This window comes from Neofelis nebulosa, chromosome 2 (assembly GCF_028018385.1).
Source record: "Neofelis nebulosa isolate mNeoNeb1 chromosome 2, mNeoNeb1.pri, whole genome shotgun sequence".
NCBI classification, from domain to species: Eukaryota; Metazoa; Chordata; class Mammalia; order Carnivora; family Felidae; genus Neofelis; species Neofelis nebulosa.
The window spans coordinates 205029462-205052581 of NC_080783.1; the positions used below are offsets into that span (position 1 = coordinate 205029462).

The 23120-nt window shown below is 45.4% G+C and overlaps 1 protein-coding gene and 1 non-coding gene across 3 annotated transcripts; one reads left to right on the forward strand and one right to left on the reverse strand.

Moving 5' to 3' along the window:
* Positions 1–3041: 3041 nt before the first annotated feature.
* Positions 3042–3144, reverse strand: LOC131505847 (U6 spliceosomal RNA). The gene has a single exon (XR_009258610.1). It is a non-coding gene; the product is annotated as a U6 spliceosomal RNA (small nuclear RNA).
* A 3213-nt stretch (positions 3145–6357) lies between these two features.
* Positions 6358–15571, forward strand: ZNF436 (zinc finger protein 436). Of its 2 annotated transcripts, XM_058718670.1 has the most exons (4): positions 6358–6754; positions 8046–8138; positions 8945–9071; positions 11786–15571. In XM_058718670.1, exons 2-4 carry the CDS (start codon positions 8106–8108, stop codon positions 13036–13038), a joined length of 1413 nt encoding a protein of 470 aa, XP_058574653.1. In that variant the 5' UTR covers positions 6358–6754; positions 8046–8105; the 3' UTR covers positions 13039–15571. The 2 variants fall into 2 exon arrangements, with proteins under 2 accessions (XP_058574653.1, XP_058574654.1); XM_058718671.1 differs by lacking the exon at positions 8046–8138 and having other exon boundaries at positions 6360–6754.
* The last annotated feature ends 7549 nt before the right edge of the window (positions 15572–23120 follow it).

The window sequence follows — 23120 nt, forward strand, 5'->3', positions numbered from 1 at the left end:
ATTCAGGCTCTCCCCTGCGCTGACCAGAATAGGCTTTTCAGAATCGCAACTCTGGTCATGTTAGAGTCCCCCCACTCCCCCACCCCCATTCCAGGCCTTCCATTTCCCCCCACTGCGTTTTGGCAGGGTCCACAAGGCCCTGCGGGGCTGGCCTCTGCCCTGCCCCCACACTTTGTGCTCCAGCCACACTGGCCGTGCTGCGTTCCTCCTTGTCATGCTGTCTTCGCACAGACTGTTGGCTGGGACTCGTGATTTAACCCCATCTCCTCCTTCATGTCAGAGACAAAGAGGGGGCGAGTGGCAAGGGAGTTAGCATGAACTTCTGCTACCAGGAAGTCTTCCTGGGGGTGTGTGTTGGGGGGGTGGTGGAGATTGCTACCTTACAGGAGGAAGAAGACCAGGTCAGGTAAGGTGGAACACTGAGGCAACACGCTTGGGATGGGGGAGAGAGCGTCTCACCAGCGATGTTATGGCCCAGAGACCTTGAAAACCAAGTACTTTCAAGATCTTATGACCAAGTTAGAAGATATTTTCAGACGGTTACAGGATCCTCAAAGACTAGATCCGGTGAGAAGTCTTTCGTAGACTATATCCAGACTACCAAATCTCCGTCTTTAGCCCTGGATTCCTGGAGCTTAAAACTTAATGTCACTAAGTATTTATCTAGATTTCTCCTCTCAATACACTGGCCCTCTCAATACAATTAATCTGAAACTGAACTCACATATTCACGTTCTTAAACGCCTTCTTCTGTCTTGTGTATTTGTCAGCTGGTTCACTACCTAGAAGCATCTCTGACGCTTTCCCCTTGCTCTCTTTACTTGTCAGTTACAGATCCTATAGTCCCTCCCTTGTCCAACCCTGGTCTCCATTGCTATCGCTTGCAACACTGTCTTTCAGGTTTTCTCTTTCTTGTACCGATGCAAAGACCTTTTACTGATCTCCCGACTCAAAGCATCCTTCCCTTACCTGCATGTGCCTCGCATGGCTCTGAACATTGTTTCCCCAGTCACCTCTACTGGACTTCCACCAGCCGTCAAACTCAAACTCCTTGGTTTCACTTTCAGAGCTCCTCTCCTGTCTTGGGTGGTTTATCTTACACCTCCGCTGCCCCTTTGCTCCAGCCTGAGGGACGTATTTGCCCTTGAAAACCTGATGGATCTTCCGAACTATGCCTGTTCTGATTACTGCTCCCCCCCCCCCACCTTCACCCTAATCTTACCAATCTTCAGCGGCTCACTTGAGATGAGTGTTTTTTTTTTTTAAGTTTATTTATGTATTTTGACAGAGACAGAGACAACATAAGTGAGGGAGGGGCAGAGAGACGGAGAGAGAGAATCCCAAGCAGGCTCCATCCACACTGCCAGAGCAGACCCCGATGAGGGGCTCGAACCCATGAAGCTGTGAGATCATGACCTGAGTTGAAACTGAGTCGGACACTTAGCCGACTGAGCCACCCAAGGCACCCGTCTCTCCACACTGGGTGTGGAGCCTGACACGACGCTTGAACTCACAACCCTGAGATCAAGACCTGAGCTGAGATTGAGAGCCGGATGCTTGACCGACTGAGCCACCAGGTGCCCCCATCTTTTTTTTTTTTTTTTTTAAAGTACAGTTGACACGCAGCGTTATGTTAGTTTCAGGTGTATAGCATAGTGATTTGACAATTCCATACATTACTCAGTGCTCATCACAGTGAAGTGTGTACTCACCGTCTGTCACCGTACAGCATTATGTTATTGACTATAATCTTGACGCTGTGCTTTTCATCACAGTGACATTTTATACCTGGAAGTTTGTACCTCTTAATCCTATTCACCCACTTCACCCCTCCCCAGATGCACATCTTCTGTGAAGTCTTCTCTAACCCCTGGCCACAAGGGATATTCCTCAGAACTTGCCCAGTGCTGTGAGACTGCCATAATGACACTGCATTCTACCATGAAGATGATGGTGATGATTCCTTTGTATCACAGTATCAATAATATCTAATAATTATTGAGCATTTGCTAACTGGGTATCTTGGACACATTATGTATGCCTCCATTTTCCATCTGTAAAATGGTGATGATCATGGCACCTGGTTCAGAGGGTTTTGAAGACTCATTACGATCATACCTGACACAAAGTACTTGGTTAGGAAACATTAGCTAGTGTAATAGGGGCGTAATTTACATTGTCTCAACTCACCCTCAGACCCATGAACTGCTTACTGTTATTATACTCTCTTTTTAAAAATTGGGATAACATATATATAACATCAAATTTACAACTTCAACCTTTTGGGGGGATTTTTTTTGCATTTTTTCAAGTTTTTATTTAAATTCTAGTTAACATACATGGTAAAACTGGTTTCAGGTGTAGAATTTAGTGATTTATCACTTACACATAACACCCAGTGCCCATCACCCATTTAGCCCATCCCTCTCCCACCTCCCTCCGTCAACCCTCTGTTCTCTATAGTTAAGAGTCTCTTGTGGTTTGTTTCCCTCCCTCTTTTTTCCCCCTTCCCCCTATGGTCATCTATTTTGTTTCTTAAATTCCACATATGAGTGAAATCATATGGTATTTGTCTTTCCCTGACTTATTTCGCTTAGCATAATACACTATAATTCTATCCACATCATTGCAAATGGCAAGATTTCATTCTTTTTGACGGCTGAGTAATATTCCATGTATATATACCACATCTTCTTTGTCCATTCTTCAGTCGATGGACATTTGGGCTCTTTCCATAATTTGGCTATTGTGGATAATGCTGCTGTAAATATTGGGGTGCATGTGCCCCTTCGAATCAGTATTTTTGTATCCTTTGGGTAACTACCTAGCAATGCAGTCACTGGTCGCTGGTCGTAGGGTAGTTCCATTTTTAACTCTTTGCGGAGCCTCCATACTGTTTTCCAGAATGGTTGCACCAGTGTGCCTTCCCACCCACAGTGTAAAAGGCTTCCCCTTTCTCCACATCCTTGCCAACATCTGTTGTTTCCTGTGTTGCCGATTTTAGCCATTCTGACAAGTGTGAGGTGGGTTTGTTTTTTTTTTTTCTAATGGACTGCTTCACGGAGTTGTGTGTCATCCTTGCACAGGGCCATGCTAATCTCCGTATTGTTCCAGTTTTCGTATATGTGCTGCCAAAGTGAGCCCCCGTCTGAACCATTTTTAAGTACGTACAGTTCAGTAGTGTTAAGTACATCCACATCGTTGTGCGGCCAATCTCCAGAACGTTTTTCATCTTGCAAAACTGAACCTCTATACCTGTTGAACGTTTCCCCATTCCCTCCTCCTTGAGGCCCTGGCAAGCACTGTTCCACTTTCTGTCTCTCTGAATTGTCATTACTACACTCTTTTTACAAAACTGAGGATACCAAAGTCCAGAGAGCAATTTGCTTCTAGGAGACAGAATCTGGACTTGAACCCGGGTCCTTGTTCACACGCTAAGCTGCTTTGAAATATGGCTTCATCTCATAGAGCATCTGTGATGTGTTTTACTTCCCTCATAACAGTCATGGCCGCCGTGTGGCCAGGCCCTCTCTGTGCCCATGTTTTGTAGCCATTCTCAAATGTAATCCTCACGACAGCCCTGCAGTCACCATGAGGGCCGTGTCCTATCTCCCCGCAGTGTCTGGTACAGAATAGAGACATGTTCAGTGACTGTGGGCCTCGCAATGCCTTTAAGTAGGCTAAATAATGCTAAGTAAGCTTGTTGTACATTTTTTAATGCAATTGTTTACATTTTTGGAAAATATTGATCCTCTCGGGAGAAAACTAGCTGAAATGCATGAGTTCCTAAAGAACTTCCCTATCCTTTCCACTCCCCACTCCTTCTGCAGTCAATCTGCTCTTCTCACCCCAGGCCAGCCCCCAGGCCGCACCCCCCCCCCCATCTGTACCTCATCACCGGCTCTGCTGATCCACAGCCAAAGGCAGAGACAGGCAGGCAAGGGGACACAAGAGACTGTCCCTGCTCGGCTTCCTCCTCCTGCCACTCTACCTCCACACCCTTCCTTCTAGCCCTGCACAGTCCTGGCTATCCTGGAACAAGCTTTGTCCTTTCACGCCTCCGTGACTTCGCACATGCTGTTCTGCAAGACTGGAATGCTTTCCCTCCCCTCTCTTCTCCACCTCCGAGACTCCTACAGTCTTTGCAAGCCAGCTCAGATGTCACCTCCTCTCTGAAGCCTCCTCCCCTGCCCTCTGCTCTCAGTCTGCCCCCTCCTCGGCACAGACTTGCTCATCATGTACTACAGCAGTTGGACTGCAGGGACTCCTAGTCACTGCAAGTGTCCCCGTGTCCCCAGCTCCTTGTGCTGTGATGAGGCTTCCTCTCTGCTCCTGGTGGGGGTGGGGGGGGGCGGGTCAAGAGGAGCCCGGGCACTTTGATTTTTTGATGTGCCTGGTATTTTTGAAAATGAGGAGATGGCAAAACAAGTTTGCAAATAAATACTGAGGCAAGTTTTTCCATGTTTAATAAATTAATGCTTCTAAGAATACAAAAAAAATACAACATAATTGTGCTTCTCACAAGATAATGATAGGATTTATTGAAATATAATAATTTATAATGTACCACAGGCCTAGCGGTCTGTTAATGAGAAACAAGTTTAGGGACACAGACGGAGGGTCTTTGATCAAACCGGTCAGTGGATCTGCCATAATGTGAAACCCCATTTGGAGATTGTGTCAAAAGCCCAATTTGGAGACCCTGGCCAGAAGGTTCTTCTGGCCCCTTTCTGTGCTGATAGGCTGTGCTGCCACCTCTGTACGCAGTAGGTGCTCACTGTTTGCTGAATGATTGGCACACGTACAGCTTTGCAAGTTAATTATTGAAAATTCACATACAATAAGTATTCCTGAGAAACAATGAAGTCCTGAACAATGGGGCAGGAAGCCACCTCCTTCTCCAGTAACCCCAACCTGAGTCCAGCTGAAGGCTGCAGCAGGAAACCCCTCACCCACTGTCTTTCCTACCCTTCCTCCTCAAGGGCACCAAATGCAGCTTCTGTTCTTGCCTCTCTTCTCCTCCACCCTCTTGAGGGTCCCAGGTGAAGAGAGAGAAAAGCACTCAGAAGGAGGCAAGCAGCCAAGCTGGGCTGCGAGAGGAAAGTTGTCCTGCCCCCAGGCAGGCCTGAGGAATAAAAGAAACAGAGGACAAAGAAGGACTTAAAGCACCGGAGCAAGGGGGAGAGAGGCCTAAGGAAGTTTACAAAGCAATCTGTCAGTGAAGGGATGAAAAGGGAGCCCTGCTGGGCTGAGTGGCGCAGGCGCTCTACTCACCTTAGGCCCAGTTAGAGATGTGCGTTTACTCAGCCAAAGTCGTCCCAGGAGCTTCCCAGAACGCGAGCGAGGCCTCCACTGGCCGGGTTCTGGCAGCCTCAAACACCTCTGCTCTAATAGGCTCAATACACCAGTTTGCTTGAACCCACCAAACTGGCCCAACTTCCAACTCCCTCTGGATTTCTGACAGAAACACTATGTGGGTGAAGGTCACCAGCACTCTGACTTCCCAGATTTCCTGAGCCGGTGAAAATATCCACAAGGCCTTTCTGGAAGTCTCCCCTGCCACCAAAGGCAGGATTAATAATAATAACGGCTACCATCTGAGTGTTCATTCTGTGTGGAGGGCTTTACCCCATCTCACTTAGTGCCCACCACCGCCTTAGGTATGATTGCCCTGTTTTACATAAAGGGAAATGGGCCTGGAGAGATTGAATGACTATCTAGAGGATAGACAGCCTGGATTCCAACTCAGGTCTGTTTGACCTCGATGCCCACCCTCTTCGCTCTATGGATATTGTCTTTTGGGAATCCTCTACAATTCTTCTTTCTTTTTTTTCTTTTTCTTTTCTTTTCTTTTTTTTTTTTGTGGTACCCAAATAAATTTCAGATGGGGTAGGATGGTACAATTCTGAGCTATCTAAAGAATTCCTAACCTCACAGCTGGGGATGGGAAGAGCAGTGGGAGTGGGAATCTGCCTCATGGCTGGGTAGGGTCCTAGTTCTTTTTAGACACTTGAGTAATTTAACCATAAATAACTGGGCACTGGGAACAGGACACTCACTAATAAAAGCATAGCCTGGAGTCATGTTGGGGGGGGGGGGTAGAATTCAAGTCACTCAGTGGGTGGATGTATCTGCAAAACAAAAGAAAAGCCCCTTTCCCAGCCCAGGCAGAGAAATCTCCTGTAAAGTTAGAGACAACAGGCTTCTGGGCACGTAGCCAAGGTTCTGGGGATATTTATAACTTGAAGAGGGTGGGAGTCCCTAATAAGCTGCTATATTCTTTTTCCATCACTTCCCTCTCCAAGGCTACAGCGAGCTCAGAGCTCTTCCCCACGCAGAATGCCTGCTTTCCCCAATGTTCGGCTTCCATTGTCTAATTTTCTCATCCTGGCTGGGGAAAGGAAAGGCTGCAAGTCCTTCCGTTCGGAAGAACTCCAGTTGAATGCAGCTTAGCCGCTGCTGGTGTTTCTTGGCTAGCTGCTGTGGTCTCGGGGATCTGCCTATGAGTGTGTGGTTTCCCTAAGCTGCTTGAGAGTCTGTGAGTCTTTGGGATCCGCCTAAGATCTCTGGGCTTTGCCTGCAAGTCTACGGGTTTGAGATCTACCTGCGGGTCTGAGATATCCGAGATCTGCCAGTGGTTTCTAGAATCCTTCCAAACACTCGAAGTCTCAGAGAACTCTGCGGATTTGGAATCTGTTTGAGGCCTCTCAGATCTTGGAGCCGGCGATCTAGTGGATCTTCTGCGGGGCAGGCGGTAAGTGTGTTCTTTCCCAGCTTGGTTTTTCGGTTTCCCACCTTCAGCGGGTCAGGGACTACTAGCATCCTGAGGGCCCGCCCAGCTCAGGCCCTCAGAGGCCCAAGAGCCCATCCGTGCAGGAAATCGTCAGAAATCCTCTTAGTAGACAAGCCCCCAGGGATGATCAGGACAGGTTTTTTCAGCCCTGGGGCTTGACTTGCTCCTTCTTATGCGCCCTATCCTCCACCCTCGCTTTTGATTTCCCTCGGGTTTTCTCTTCTCTGCTGGACGCAGCTCAGCCCGCCCATCAAGCGGCGCCCTCTTTAGAAGGACAAGGTTGGATGCCCGTACAGGGTTAATAGCAACAGGGCCGGGACACCGCCTGGCCGAGCCGCGGTCTCCACTAGCCAGCGCACTGGAGGCGCGGGGCCTCCTGGGAGTTGTAGTCTGAGCAGCAGGGTGAGAGTGCCGCAGGCGCTGCTGGGAGACGTAGTGCGTGGGCGGAGCTCAAAGTTCCAGCGCGGCCGCCGAGTCTCCCCTGGGGAGTGGGCGGCTGCCGCTTTTCTCTCAGGCCCCGGCTGTCAAATTAGGGCTGATCCCAGCAGAACTCAACACAAGCCAGCGCCTATATTAGGCCCGACGTCGAAGTTAAGGCCCGACTCAAGACAAGCATAAGGTCGTGAGGAGATGCAGGGCGATCCCTCTGGCTTAATCGGGCCGTGGTCTCCGAGAGACGAAAGCGGAAGATACTCCTCCCTGGCTAGGAGGACGCCCTTCCTTCTTCACCCTTTTGTTCTTTTCCCTCCTTGGTTTTTGGCCTCTGACTGGCCTTTGTACGCGGGAATGGAACTCCAACTCCCGGCAGGCCACGGGAGCAGGCGCAGGCGTGATCGAGGTGCTCAGCCACGCTACAAGAGGCGGGCCTAGTGTTCAGCATCTAATTGGCAAAACGTTTTGCAACCTTCGCTCGCTGATTGGCTGAGATAGCTGCCGGAAAGGGCCAGCCTCGAGATGGGAGAGCGGAGGCGTTCTGTGGGCTGGGCTGAGAGCCTCCTCCCCGAGACAGCATCGACTTGACCCCCGGCCCCGGAGGGCCCGAGCTAGGGGGCTGTCTTAGTAAATTCCGGCAGTGCCTCCACCCTCCGGTGGCGGAGACACAGAGGGCGGGTCGCACTCGAGGGTCAGGAAGGAGAGTGACCCGGCCCGGGTCCCGAGCCCTCCCCACCCGCCTGGCGGCCAGAACTCCAGCCCTGGGGAGTGGGCAGGGCCTATCTTCTGTGCCTCACGCCCTGCTTTTCGCCTCCTTTAGCGCTGTCTGCTAGCTGCTTTTCCTGCTCTCTCTTCTGGGAGGCGAATCCTTGAGCCCGAGATGGCAGCCACCCTGCTCATGGCTGGGTCCCAGGTAAGCCGGGGGTGGCTTCTCGGACCCTGCCTCTGCTTACCCACCTTGTCCCGGCGTTTCTTCGCTGTGCAAATCCCTGTTGGAAATTCCCTGGGATTAGTAATTCGCTCGCTTCGGTATTCTGCCTCGAGAAACCTCAGTACCAGGCCAGTATAGCCACGAACAAGCATTTATTGAACACCTGCTGTATGCCTTTAAATCCTAGGAAGACAAAAGATGGATGGAACGGTCCCTCCCCGCCTGCTCACAATCTGTAGGGAGACAGACGCATTCGTTGAACTGTGATACAACGTGATAACAGCTTTATTTGTCCTAGAAACAAAGTGCTGTGGTGTGGGAACCAAGAAGTTGGGGTGATTAATTCTAAGGAGCCTAAGGGAGGAGTGGAGCGGAGCAGGGGGCCAGGGGACACTGAAGAACTGTCTGTACTGGAACAGGGCCTTAACGAATTGTAAATTTTCACTAGTCTGAGACATACAGGAATAGAGGAACAGCGAGTAAAAGGTATGTAGGGATGTAGGCGCTACGTGTGTTCTGAGAAAAGTACTAGAAGATAAAGTTCTGGAGTGGACAGGAGTATCTGGCCATGGGACCAGAGCAGTCAGCTGGTAAATGGATCCCTTCTCTCCCACATCTCTTTTTTTTTTTTTTTTTTTTGGCCTGTTTATTTCTTCTTTGGACTCTTCAGATCAGACTTGATACCTTTTGCCTTCGCAACAGTTCTAGCCATGTCTCTAATTTCAAAAGGAGGGATTAGTGTTAACCTTCTGGATACCCAGTAATGAGGAAGCATTGTGTGATTTCAGGCACCTGTGACATTTGAAGATATGGCCATGTACCTCACTCGGGAAGAATGGAGACCTCTGGATCCTACACAGAGGGACCTTTACAGGGATGTCATGCAGGAGAATTACGGAAACGTTGTCTCACTAGGTAAGTAAGGATTCTCTGCCTTTCTTCACTCCCACGTTTTTGAGACTCAAAAATGGCTCAGCTCTTTCAACACAACCAAGTTGTGTGATTTTTAAAGCATTGAATCGGATATTGGTTTGAGTTGAGTCCTCAGGCAGATCTTGGAGTGTGGGAACATCAAGGTCATATTGTCTAAAAGGAAAGACTGTTTCTGCCCATTTTAGAAACATTCAGATTTCTTGTGCCCTGAGTCATCTACCACTCTCCAGCCTGTTTGTACAGATCACTGACCAAACAGGTCTGACATAATGGTGCTTGCCAGGATATAAATGCCCATGTAAATGGTCGTTTTACTAGAAGATGAGGAGGGTTCTGACTCAGGTTCATGGGAGGGCAAAAGCCACATTTTTGTGTTTGTTTTGTCTTCAGAGCCTTAGCTTTGCCAGAGGTCCTTTATTTATCTGGAGCAGGTACCTGTCTAGAGATGTTTCAGAGTTGATCGTAAATTTTGAGTGTGTCAAATGTTGTTCCAGAAAAATCCTGAACTCAACGAGATCACAAATTCTATTAGGAAGAAAAGTAATTGTTTTGATGGTTTGTAAACCTGTTTTCTCTTAGCTATCCTTTGGTCTGGGCGTAACTACAATAAACAGTATATTCTTGAGCTGAACAGTCTTTTGACTCACTTTGCCTCCTAGTAAGACTTGATAGAACTTAGCAACCATATATGGTTCACTAGGTCATCTGCCCTTCATTAGGACTAATTCTTATTTTGAAATCTTTATTTCTATAGCCTTTTCCAGAACAAAAGGCAAATAGAAGGGGTTTCCTTTTTACCTTAGGCTCTCCCTGATGTTCCAAGATTCTTGGATCTTTCCTTTAGAAAAGCAGCTAAAATTTATTTATCTAGATATAGTGCAGTCTCTCATCCAAATGTTCACCCCAACCCAACAAAAGCAAGCAGTGAGAGTCTTAAAGAAATGTGAATCTGTATGGCTCTGCCAGCCCAAGGAGTACTTGTTAGAAGGACGGAAGCATGGAAGGACACACACACGCACACACACACACACACACACACAGAAAAATAAGTTCTTTTCTCAAATAAGTTTGATACTGGTAAATACCAGTATTATTGGTAAATAATATCTACAGGGCATCTGGGTGGCTCAGTCGGTTGAATGTCCAACTTCGGCTCAGGTCATAATCTCATGGTTCGCTAGTTTGAGCCCCACATCAGGCTGTCTGCTGACAGCACAGAGTCTGCTTCAGATCCTCTGTCTCCCTCTCTTTCTGCTCCTTGCCCACTCATGCATGTGCCCTCTTTTTCTCTCTCTCTGAAAAAAAAAAAAAAATTAGTAAATAATTAAAATTTACAAGGCTTCTTAACCTCAGTACTCTTCAGAACCTTTAATGTGTTAAATGGCGTGCCCATTTCTTTTTTTTTTATTTTTTTTATTTTTTTTTATTTTTGGGACAGAGAGAGACAGAGCATGAACGGGGGAGGGGCAGAGAGAGAGGGAGACACAGAATCGGAAACAGGCTCCAGGCTCCGAGCCATAAGCCCAGAGCCCGACGCGGGGCACAAACCCACGGACCACGAGATCGTGACCTGGCTGAAGTCGGACGCTTAACCGACTGCACCACCCAGGTGCCCCAAGGCATGCCCATTTCTAAGAAGAGATGTTGAATGCACCATTTACCAAAGTAGTTTATCCATGGACCCTTTTCTCCCAGCATACATAGTAACCTCTAGGTTGATGAGTGTGCTAAGTAACACAACTTGGAAAAACAGTGTCTGGTAGAAAGTTGCTTATAGATAGTGGTTGTTTATTTTCTTTTTCATTTTCATTTGAAGGCTGTGTTTAGTTAATGTCAGGGATGTTCTGAGCCAGGCATCATTTGTGCATTCTCCAACCTTCCCTCCTCTATTCACATTTAAAAGCCGCTTGGGGTGCCTGGGTGGCTCAGTCGGTTGAGCGTCAAACTTTGGCTCAGGTCATGATCTCTTGGTCTGTGAGTTCAAGCCCCGCGTTGGGCTCTGTGCTGACAGCTCAGAGCCTGGAGCCTGCTTCGGATTCTGTCTCTCTCTCTCTCTCTGCCCCTCCCCCTCTCATGCTCTGTCTCTCTCTCTCTCTCTCTCTCTCTGTCAAAAATAAATAAAAATTTTAAAAAAATTGTTAAAGGCCACTGGAAGGAAGCAAGTAACATTTGGCAGTCACTTTTCCTGTCAACTAAGACTTGATATAGCTAGACAAAAATGTTTTTTCCATCCTAACCCAGTAGATTCATAGTAAATATCATATAATGATAATGATGAAGGCTTGGAAAGTTTAAGAACGTACACACAATGCGATCACATGTAAAACATCTAGGTCCTTAGCTTCTAGGCATTCTAATATACAGTCTTTTATGTTTTCTGTTCTGGTTCTTTGAAAACACCAGGAGCATATACAATTTTCATAAAGAACCATTAACGGTAATGGTTCAGAGCATGAACTGTTATCAGACAGACGTGGATTTGAATCTTAGTCCCACCACTTACTACTCTGTGAACTTTTTGCAATCACTTCTCAGGGTCTAGAATTTACTATCCATAGGGTAGGAATCATAATGCCTGACTCTCAGGGTGATTGAAGTAATTTGGGGAAAGAACTTAGCACAGTGCCTGGTACACAGGAGACAAATTTTGTGTATTTGCCGGGATTATTATTATTATTATTTACCCTTTATTACAGATTTTGAGATCAGGAGTGAGAATGAAGTGAATCCAAAGCAAGAGATTAGTGAAGATGTGGAATTTGGCACTGCATCTGAAAGACCTGTGGGGAACACCGAGGAAAATCCTGAAAATGAAGAAGGCTTTGAAAGCAGGGAGAGACCCGAAAGACAGTGGGGAGATTTAGCAGCAGAAGAGTGGGTAAGCTATCCTCTTCAACAAGTCACTGACCTGCTCGTTCACAAAGAAGTCCACACGGGCATCCGGTATCATATATGTTCTCATTGTGGAAAGGCCTTCAGTCAGATCTCAGACCTTAATCGACATCAGAAAACCCACACTGGAGACAGACCCTATAAGTGCTATGAATGCGGAAAGGGCTTCAGTCGGAGCTCACACCTCATTCAGCATCAAAGAACACACACCGGGGAAAGGCCTTATGACTGTAACGAGTGTGGAAAAAGTTTCGGAAGAAGCTCTCACCTCATTCAGCACCAGACAATCCACACTGGAGAAAAACCCCACAAATGTAACGAGTGTGGGAAAAGTTTCTGCCGGCTGTCTCACCTCATCCAGCACCAAAGGACCCATAGTGGGGAAAAGCCCTACGAGTGTGAGGAGTGTGGGAAAAGCTTCAGCCGGAGCTCTCACCTAGCTCAGCACCAGAGGACCCACACGGGTGAGAAGCCTTACGAGTGTAATGAATGTGGGCGAGGCTTCAGCGAGAGATCTGATCTCATCAAACACTATCGGGTGCACACGGGGGAGAGGCCCTACAAGTGTGATGAGTGTGGGAAGAATTTCAGTCAGAACTCCGACCTGGTGCGCCATCGCAGGGCCCACACGGGAGAAAAGCCGTACCACTGTAACGAATGTGGGGAGAATTTCAGCCGCATCTCGCACTTGGTCCAGCACCAGAGAACGCACACAGGGGAGAAGCCGTACGAATGTAACGCTTGTGGGAAAAGCTTCAGCCGGAGCTCTCATCTCATCACACACCAGAAAATTCACACCGGAGAGAAGCCCTACGAGTGCAATGAGTGTTGGCGAAGCTTCGGAGAAAGGTCAGATCTCATTAAACACCAGAGAACCCACACCGGAGAGAAGCCCTATGAGTGCGTACAGTGTGGAAAAGGTTTCACTCAGAGCTCCAACCTCATCACCCATCAAAGAGTTCATACGGGAGAGAAGCCTTACGAATGTACTGAGTGCGAGAAGAGTTTCAGCCGGAGCTCGGCACTTATTAAACATAAGAGGGTACATACTGACTAAGTCCTGTAATTATAAGAAATGATTCACTTGAAGGTACAATTTTATTTGATAGCAAAGAGCTCCCTCAAGACGGAGCTGCTTTTACCGTAGTGAGGTTCCTTGCCGGCCATCGTTTGAAACATCAAAGAAGATAAGCCAATTGAAATTCTGACCCACAACTTTGGGAATGTTCCCCCCTTCTCCCAAGGAGTGATTTTTTTTATTCACTGAATATTAATGAAGTACTTCATCAGAATCAGCTCCACAAGTAACTGGGAATCTGAAGACCAGGGGATGCATGCTGGTAAAGCCTCAGGATTGGAAATGGAGTAAATCTTTAAAAGTTATCTCTCTCATTCGTGGCCCAAAGAACTATGCTAGGGGAAACGTTGGACTGTAATAGGGTGGTCACAGCTGCTTCGGAAAAAGACAACCAGAGACTGCCTGAATTGCCACACCTGTTCACTCTCCATAATTGTTGGGCACGCACATCTTCCCCTTTGAAAGGCGTTTTCCTTGAGTTGCGTATGCATTTGTATCTTTCCATCTTCCTGAGAGCAGGATTCTGCACGATGAAGGCAATGATCATAACTGTTTCCCTCATTGTTCCTAATTACCTTTATTCAAGCTTGCATCTTTGCAAAAGCTAACTACAGATGCAGATTAAAAGGAAACATGAGACACAGGTTTGGGGACCAAGGACTCATCAATGGTGGTGACTTTAGCAAGAGCTGGTTACTGTTGTTATTGCCACTGATCAAAATGTATTCCTTTTCTTTGGGGGATCACTGTAGGGAACAATGTAGGGAGGGTATCTTCAAGGGAAGATAGGACCATACTGGTGGTGGAGTGTAAGGAGCGAGTGGAATTGGCCGCTCCCGGGAAGGAAACACAGAGTTCCTCCCCAAGGACCACCACCATTCCTTTCTGTGTTCTTCCCCTTCTGCCTTGAGAGGTCAATTCTACTGCTAACTCTAGGATTTGATAAGGGCCACATCCCAGTGTTTCTCTTGGCTTGCATAAGGGCATGTGTATGTACAGTAAAACGTGTATTCCTGTAATTTTTCCAGTAGTGGAAACTGAATTCACACAGAATTAGCATGTTCCTGGGTGATGTTGATCATGTGACAGAACTACAGACAACTCCAGTGTGAGAAATGTCCTTTCATTTTCTTTTTTTTTTTTTTATAAAGGAAAAATGTTAAACACTAGTGCTCTAGTGTGCACGCTCCTTTAAGATCTGTCTTTGTACAGAACTAAGCACTTGTTTATGTGTATCTGTCAATTGTGGGAGGTAATAACTGGACAGATAGGTTGAGTGTCCTGTTCTCAGACTGAATACTCTTCTCTTTGGCCTACTCACAAGGAATTAATAAACCCAGATAGGAATGTGTTTCTATCCTGTCAGTCTACAGATACATGTGGTTAAGATGAAAGTTGACCCAAATTAAACCTGTTATCGTCAGTTCTCCTTATCTCAGCCCACATAGGAGTTAAGAAATACCCCAGGCATTGGTGCTTATCCAGGCACTTGGGGGTGGAGGTGTGAGGGGGAGTGGACTAAGGAATATATCTTTTTCGAGAGTGCCCCAAGCTATTTCTACTGTGCTTTATTGTGAATGCTGTAACATTTGAAAAATATTTCGCCATAGCTCTTTGGGACTTGGTGTGTTAAAGGAGCCAGTGGTCTCTCTCGGGTAGTATACTACGTCGAGTCATTAGGAGCCACAACTGTGTGGGACTGCATCCTTTGCAGGGACACAACCTTGAAAGGAACAAAATGAAACACCACTCCATCAAGGAGGTTTCTTCATGTCGCCACTCCCGTTTAAATACAAACTCAACTCGGGCAGGGAGCATGTTTTGTGTCCTGTACAAAATCTAGCCGATCGTGGGTATCCATATTTTAATTGTTGAATGACTCACATGTTCTTGATGACTGAACTCGAATATGTCCTTTCCTGTATCAGTGTTGCTAATGGTTTTAACAAATATCAGAGTTCGCCTGTTGTTTCTGTGAGGCACTCTGGGCATCACCTTTGGAGTGGCCACAGAAGACAGCATCCTCATGGCCCAAGGGTATTTCACTCCCTCTTTCTTCCCTACTCTCCTGCCCCATCCCAACCTGTTCCTGCTGCTGCTTTTGGCTTCTTAGAGGTGAGTGGCTCAAGAAGAGGCTTCTTGGTGCCCCAGCCATCTCTCCATACATGTACACTCCAGCTGGGAAGTTCAAAGGGCAAGGGCCAGACCAGCTGTCTCCTGTCTTTCTGCCAACTGCTGCCCATTTGCTGTGTTGAACTTTTGTGTAGAACTTCTGCATCAGACTCTCTTTGCTAATGCTTTCTGCATGTTTCCTGCTCCCAAGTCTCTGGCCGCTTCTGCACATACCCTGAACACTTTGTGCCTGTTTTCTATGGTTGTGGAGAGTGAGTGAACAAGTAAGTATGTAGAGCAGTTTTTCGTAGGGTATCGGTCGCAGTTATGCTAGTGTCTATCTACATCTGTATTCTAACAATATTCTATAATTAAAAGTATAATTTTTAAAAATCAAAAAGCTGAGAATTATTTTAGTAACCCAGCACCGATTCATAAACTGGTTTCTCGTCAGATTCACTAAGAGTGGACACAATTGTCTTTACACTGATGCATTTGTACAGATGTTCTGGTAGAAATTTGGGCGCACATTATTTTCACACACTGGTGGGCCCTCTGGATATTGCCATTATTTTAGGAAGATGCAAAAATCTGGAGAGTTTCCTGTGAAGATTGGGTTGGAGGCAAAGCAGCGTGGAAGTATTTGGTATGAGTGTCTCGTTAACTTTGGAGAAGGTGAAACACAAACACATCCAAAAGCAAAAATGAAAGGAGGCCTTGTTGCTTTAAGGAGATATTTTTGGATATCTGTTAAGAATGCTAAAACAATTTCTTCTGAACTAGTATTGGAATCCCAGAACAGATCCCTCTTAGAAATAGTCAAAGGCTTTCTATTCATGACACAGTTTGCCTAAGGCAGTGATTATGTATTACTAAGGTGTGGCCACAATTTTCAAATTACTTACAAGTAATTTTCTCTTATGAAACCTTTCTTTAAATGGCGGGCCAGTCTAGGCGGAGGTAGGGAGTCGAAGTGCTTTAAATTGGGGAAAACTACAAAGATGAAAGAAAAACTTCAATTAAACCTATACCCAAGACTTGGAAAGAAAAGAGATTTTATTAAAACATCCTTTAAAGCTCTCTTTTTCCTTGCTACATGTTCAACAATTTTTATTTCTGGGAGGAAACGTTAAAGGAAAATGCTGGCTCACCTGGAGCCCCCCTCTAAGGGTATTTGATATGTTAATATTTTGCCATTATTATAATGGAAGCAGATTTCCTTCTGTGTGAGCTGTTCTCTAAAAGGCCAGGTTAGGGCTTTGCTTCCAGGCCGTTAGGACACCCATGAATGCACTGAAATGATAATTTGTTAAGTGGTTCCCTACTGTTTCAAAAGTTAGTATTGTTAGAAAAGGAGTTCCTATGCCCTGGGAGGAATGGACTTTTTGAAGCATTGGTTAGATGCTCTCTAACCCGTCTCTAGTGGCGTAGCCTGGGCCCTGTGTATCTGTAGGAGACTTCAAGATAAAAGGGCATTAGTGAAACACAACTGAGGAGGAAAACTAATAGAAGAAAATTACCTTGTCGTGGCCTAAAATTGTTTCATAGTTAATCCCATTTTGTAAATATTTTATTTTTTAATGAGTTTTCCATTTTTTTTTTAAATTTTTAATGCTTATTTACTTTTGAGAGGCGGGGAGAGACAGAGAGACAGAGACGAGCAGGGGAAGGGCAGAGAGAGAGGGAGACACAGAATCTGAAGCATGCTCCAGGCCCTGAGCTGTCAGCAGAGCCCGACGCAGGGCTCGAACTCATGGGCTGTGAGATCGTGAGTTGAGCTGAAGTCGGACGCTCAACCAACTGAACCACCCAGGCACCCCAAGATTTTATTTTTAAGTAATCTCTACACCTAACATGGGGCTCAAACTTCAATCCCAAGATCAAGAGTCGCATACTCTTCCGACTGAGCCACTCAGGCGCCTCAAACTAATCTCCTTTTTTAATGTTTTCCTAAATGCTTTGTGTTCAAAGTTTTTATCATTTTCAGCTTCTCCAAAGGTGGTTTTGTTTTTCCTTCAGGGAGAGACCGAGGCTGATGACCTCAAAATCCACTCTGAATTTCACAACAGCCCCTGCGCCTAGCTGATTTATGGACATCCCCGTTTGGAAATTACCAGGCACCTTAAAATCAACCCCAAACTGACCTTACCGCTTTCTTCCACCCCCCGGCTGCTTTCTCCTGTATTTAACTCAGCCATTGCCTAGTTACCCAAGCTGGAAACTTGGATATCACACTCAACAGCTCCTGTTCCTTTCGGCCTTTCCCCAAGACAATAAATATTAGTTGAATAGTCATCCAGTCATGACCAACCTTGCTCTTTCTACTTGCTTTCTCACCACTTACCATGCAACCTTAGGCAAGTTCATTAATTTTCTGTTCCTTGGATTTCCCATCCATAAAATGGGGGTAATTATATCTACCTCCTAGAGTTGCAAAGATTTAAGTGAGATAATGGGCTTGAAATATTAGCTGCAGTTATTCAGACCATCACCAGACCACATCCTGCTGACTTTTTAAAAAAATTTTTAATTTTATTTTTAAGTAATCCTACACCCAATATGGGTTCAAACTCACAACCCTAAGATTAAGAGCCACACACTCCTCTGACTGACCAGCCAGGTGTCCCCACCCACATCTTGTTTACTGAAACCACCCCCTAATGAGTCTCTCTCTCTCTCTCTCTCTCTCTCTCTTTACAGTTCATCCATTTGTTTTTGAGAGAGAGAGCATGCATGAGTAGGGGAGGGGTGGAGACGGAGAGAAAGAGAATCCCAAGTAGGCTCTGCACTGTCAGTATGGAGCCTGATGCAGGGCTCAAACCCATGAACCATGAGATCATGACCCGAGCTGAAATCGAGAGCCAGCCGCTCAACCGACTGAGCCACCCAGGCATCCCATGCATCTTTTTTCCATTTGCAATCCCCTCTGGTCTATTCTGCCTAGCTGGAGCTGGATCTTACTAAAGGGCAAATCCTTTCTTTGCCACTGTTCTGTGTAAAATCTTCTCATGCTTCCCATCGCCCGTTGCATATGGTGAAACTCTTTTGGTGTAATTTTTGAGGAGGTCATCCGTGCTCTGGCCTCTGCCGCCCTCCACTGCCCTCAGCTTCAGTTCTCTGTGCTATCAACGCTACAAGCTGAATCTCTTTCTCTCCACTCCTGGCCAACTCCTTGTCCTTCAAGTCTCATTCCTAACTTGTTCTAAGAACCCTTTCCTGATCCCACAAGATGGACAGGTGTCCCGTTTCTGTGTTCCATGAGTCTGTGCCAATCAAAGCACTTTATCCCTGCTTCATAATTGCCTGCTTACTTTTTCATCTCCTCCATTAGACTTTGGTACCCTTGAAGAAGTCATTGTGTCTTGCTCACTATTGTATCTTCAGCTATTAGCAAATGTTTGACTGAAGATATAGAGTAGGCAGGCAACAGATATTTGTTGGATAAGTGAGAGGACATTATGTGTAAACTTCATTCCCCTCAGCAGAGCTGGTGACTTCGGTTCCAATTTGTCACCGCACAAGCTACTCACCAAAGAACGTTAGAAGTTCTGTCATTGGATATCTGGTGGGGCCTTATGCAAGATGAAGAAGGCTCCCAGAGCCAATAGGACCTATCAAAGACACCTCCCAACCTGTCCCCCAGATAAAGCTGGGATAATAAAGGCAGCCACCCCTGGTGGTTCCTGTATTTGATGGGTCATTGTCATCTTCTCTCTAGGAATAGATAGATTCTTTATGGCAACTTTGGAGCTGTGTTGCAAGGTAGGCTGTCAACACAGGAAACTTGGGCAGGATTTTAAGCTCCCTGTTCTAAGTTTGGTATTTGATCAGCCTCTGAATTCTTCAAGCAGAGCACATAAATAAATTGGTGGGTAATCTTTTGCAGGAAGAATCCAGATTCCTATGACAATCTAATGAAAAGTTTCAGATCATTTGCTTTTATTGAGTTTTCAGAATTCTTTGTATGTTTTGGACACAAGTCCTTTATCATACATATGACTTACAAGTATTTCTCCCAGTCTTTGGCCTTGCCTTTCATGCTCTTAATAGTGTCTTTCAAAGAACCAAAGTTTCAAATTTTGATCACCTGCAGTTTTCTGATAGGATTTTTACCCCAGGTTTCCTTTTCTAGATCTTCACATTGGTATCTTGAATCATAGCACTTAAATCTTTGTTTTTTTTAGCAAAGGAAGGGAGAAAGCACGCTTTCTGGACTTCATTCTTGTTTAGTTACATCCACTGTACTGGAGTTTGAGTTTTAGCCTAGGTAGTACTGCCATTAGATCAGGGCAGCAGGGCCACCACCCTGAGCCCTGCTCTTTAAAGGTCCCTGGTCTGGCTTTGCTCGAGTTGCACCTTCGCTCATGGGGCTAAGGATGTGCCCATCTGGAGCTCATACCTCCTCCTTCCCTTTCTAGATCACAAACTCTAAGTATCCAGGACCTTGGAATTCTTTGCCCAAATAGCTCCCTTTCAAGTGTCTTCCCCAGGTTTGCGTTCTTGAAGGTAAACCAATCTGCACGTGTGTACCCCTAGGCCTTAGGTTTGGGAGGATAGACTGAGATTACACCTGCAGGTTGCGTAGCCTCACGCATGTGGATGTTAGGGCCCTCCTAGAACGGGACAGATACAGAGTAGGGAAAGAAGGGGACAGGCCTCTATTTGTACTCTTCTTCAGTCCTGGTTCCAGCTGTCCTATCAAAAATTTCCCAAAAAAAAAAAAAAAAATTCCGGGGCACCTGGCTGACTGAGTAGGAAGAGCATTGGACTCTTGATCTCGGGGTCATGAGTTCGAGCCCCACATTGGGTATAGAGATTACTTAAAAAAATAAATAAACTTAAAAAACTTGAGTGTCTGGCTGCCTCAGTCAGTACAGCATGCAACTATTGATCTTGGGGTTGTGAGTTTAAGCCCCGCATTGGGTGTCGAGCTTACTTTATATATTTTTTTAATTTTATGTTTTATTTTTTAAAATTTACATCCAAATGAGTTAGCATATAGTGCAACAATGATTTCAGGAGTAGATTCCTTAGTGCCCCTTAGCCATTTAGCCCATCCCCCCTCCCACAACCCCTCCAGTAACCCTCAGTTTGCTCTCCATATTTATAAGTCTCTTCTGTTCTGTCCCCCTCCCTGTTTTTATATTATTTTTGCTTCCCTTCCCTTATGTTCATCTGTTTTGTCTCTTAAAGTCCTCATATGAGTGAAGTCATATGATTTTTGTCTTTCTCTGACTAATTTCACTTAGCATAATACCCTCCAGTTCCATCCATGTAGCTGCAAATGGCAGGATTTCATTCTGATTGCCGAGTAATACTCCATTGTATATACATACCACATCTTCTTTATCCATTCATCCATCGATGGACGTTTGGGCTCTTTCCATACTTTGGCTATTGTTGATAGCGCTGCTATAAACATGGGGGTGCATGTGTCCCTTCGAAACAGCACACCTGTATCCCTTGGATAAATGCCTCGTAGTGCAATTCCTGGGTCGTAGGGTAGTTCTATTTTTAGTTTTTTGAGGAAACTCTGTACTGTTTTCCAGAGTGGCTACACCAGCTTGTATTCCCACAAACAACGCAAAAGAGATCCTCTTTCTCCGCATCCTCGCCAACATCTGTTGTTGCCTGAGTTGTTAATGTTAGCCATTCTGATAGGTGTAAGGTGGTATCTCATTGTGGTTTTGATTGAGCTTACTTTAAAAAAATGTATGGGCCTGGGTGGCTCTGTCAGTTAAGCACCCAGCTGACAGCGCAGAGGCTACTTGGGATTCTCTCTCCCAATTTCTCTCTCAAAATAAATAAATAAACATTTTTTTTTTTAATTTTCCACAAGTGGCTTATCGTGGGGGAGTCAGAACCTATGAGATCCAGATTTCTGAGGTAAGTTATTTGTTGGATGGGTGAATATACTATGAACCAGATCACCGAAAGAGGAGGAGTCTGGGATGGGTATGAAGGTTACAAGTTAAGTCATTTAACAAACATTTGTTGAGTACAGTTTAGGTACCTGGCATAAGACTGAATGAGATGAAGACTCTGCCCTTGTAGAACTTATATGCTGGTGGGGGAGATGGACAATAAACAAAGACATATATATCATCAGGTGATAACAAGAAAAACAGACATAAGGGAAGGAGAGTGAAGGGGACCGCTATTTTGGAGAGAGTGCTCAAGGAAAGCCCCTCTAAAGAGGTGACATTAGAGAACAGCCCTAAATGAGCCACCAGAATATCTGGGGGAAGTGTTCTGAATACTTAATTTACTGAAGAGCAAACGTTAAGTGGTGAGGCAGTGGTTGGCATACTAGAGGAACAACCACCAGGTTGGTGGGGGTGGAGTTCATTGAGCAAGGGGTCAAAAGGTGGGAGATGAAAACCATCTTTAGAGACTAGCTGTTGAGTCTGAAGAACCTACTGCATCCAAACATATACTCATATGCCCATCAGGTAGTTGCAAATATGAGTCCAGAACTCAGGGCCAAAAGTGGGGCTGTACATAAAGAAATGGGAATAGCTGGTATGGAGATAATAGTGTAAAGCACGCATATGAATGGGTGACCCTGATAGAGCGTAAGAACAGTGTGAAGGGTGGAATCCTGGGAACACCAGTAGATAACAATGGGCAGAGGAGAGGACCTAGAAGTAATACCTAGTATTACTAGGTAATTATTACCTATTACTAGTAATACCTAGTAATACCTAGAAGTATTACAGAGCCCAGAATATCAGGAGATGAGAGTCACAGGGCCAAGGGATGGGGCATATTTCAAGATGTCCAAACATAGCAAAGATGTCTAGTGAGATACTGTATTTGAAATCCTGTGTAAATGGGAAAACTCTATGTGAGTACAAGGTATTACAGTCTTGTTATTATTAATGATAATTAGAGAACACTTCCTCCTTCTAAAGGATATTTCAATTTAAGGGTAATGAGAATTTAGTTACATACACATAATCTATTTATAATCAATTCTTACTGTCTTATTGAATTTTAAAATCAAGTCATAAGTAAGTTTAACTGAAGGAGCAGGATTCACAGTCCCTGTTGAATCTGATTTGGGTAACCATGTATTTAACTTGTATACTTGAATATGGGTAAGAATATCTTAAAATTCTCCTGGATTTGGGTTAAGAGCTTACAGTAACACTTCCGTGAACGATTTGCAGACTATAGCTCTTCTTCCCTTTAAGGGAAGCCTTAAAATAACTAGAATTCAATGGACCAAATGTTATGTTCAATAGTCTCCTGGAATTTGATTTCTGGAATTTAGATAGCAGGTGTCGCCACCGCCTGTGCCTCTCTCTTTAAATGGCTGCAGAGTTCAGTGTCAATGGATAGATGGATCAAGGTTCTCGTGGTGGGTTGCCAGGGAATCTTATTGCCAAGTATGTCAAATTCTTCCATGAGACCACGTGTTCGTCGCTCTTAAACTGGGTCTAACAATCCTAATTAGACTTGAAAGTTGATTCTTGCCTTTCTTGAGTGTGGAGGAATGGAAGGTTAGAAAGGAGCGCTCACTTTTCTCGCTTTTTCCATGTTCCAACAGAACTCAAGGAGAACAGAGAACTCGTGAGAAAAAGTAATCAGGACAAAAAGAACTTCAAAATCAGAGACTTCCAACATAAGCTTTGGGAATATGAAGGCTTTTTAAAAAATGTTTATTTTTGAGAGGGGGAGTAGCAGGGGAGGGGCAGGAGGGGAGGGACAGAGAGAGAGGGAGACACAGAATCCGAAGCAGGCTCCAGGCTCTGAGATGTCAGCACACAGCCCAAGTCGGACACTTAACCAATTGAGTCATCCAGGCACCCCCACATTCCCCACTTTTAACACAGTGATTTGTCTGCAGAGGGCATACAATACATATTTGTGGAATATCAAATTCACAGACACATATACACACACACACACATTTTTTTTTTGAAATTCAAAACTCCAATGACCAT

Bases quoted from the DNA above. Each gene is read 5' to 3' on its own strand.
- ZNF436 (XM_058718670.1), top strand. From the start codon at position 8,106: ATGGCAGCCACCCTGCTCATGGCTGGGTCCCAG. The intron at 8,139-8,944 runs GTAAGCCGGGGG...GTGTGATTTCAG, and splicing joins TGCTCATGGCTGGGTCCCAG to GCACCTGTGACATTTGAAGA. The intron at 9,072-11,785 runs GTAAGTAAGGAT...CCTTTATTACAG, and splicing joins CGGAAACGTTGTCTCACTAG to ATTTTGAGATCAGGAGTGAG.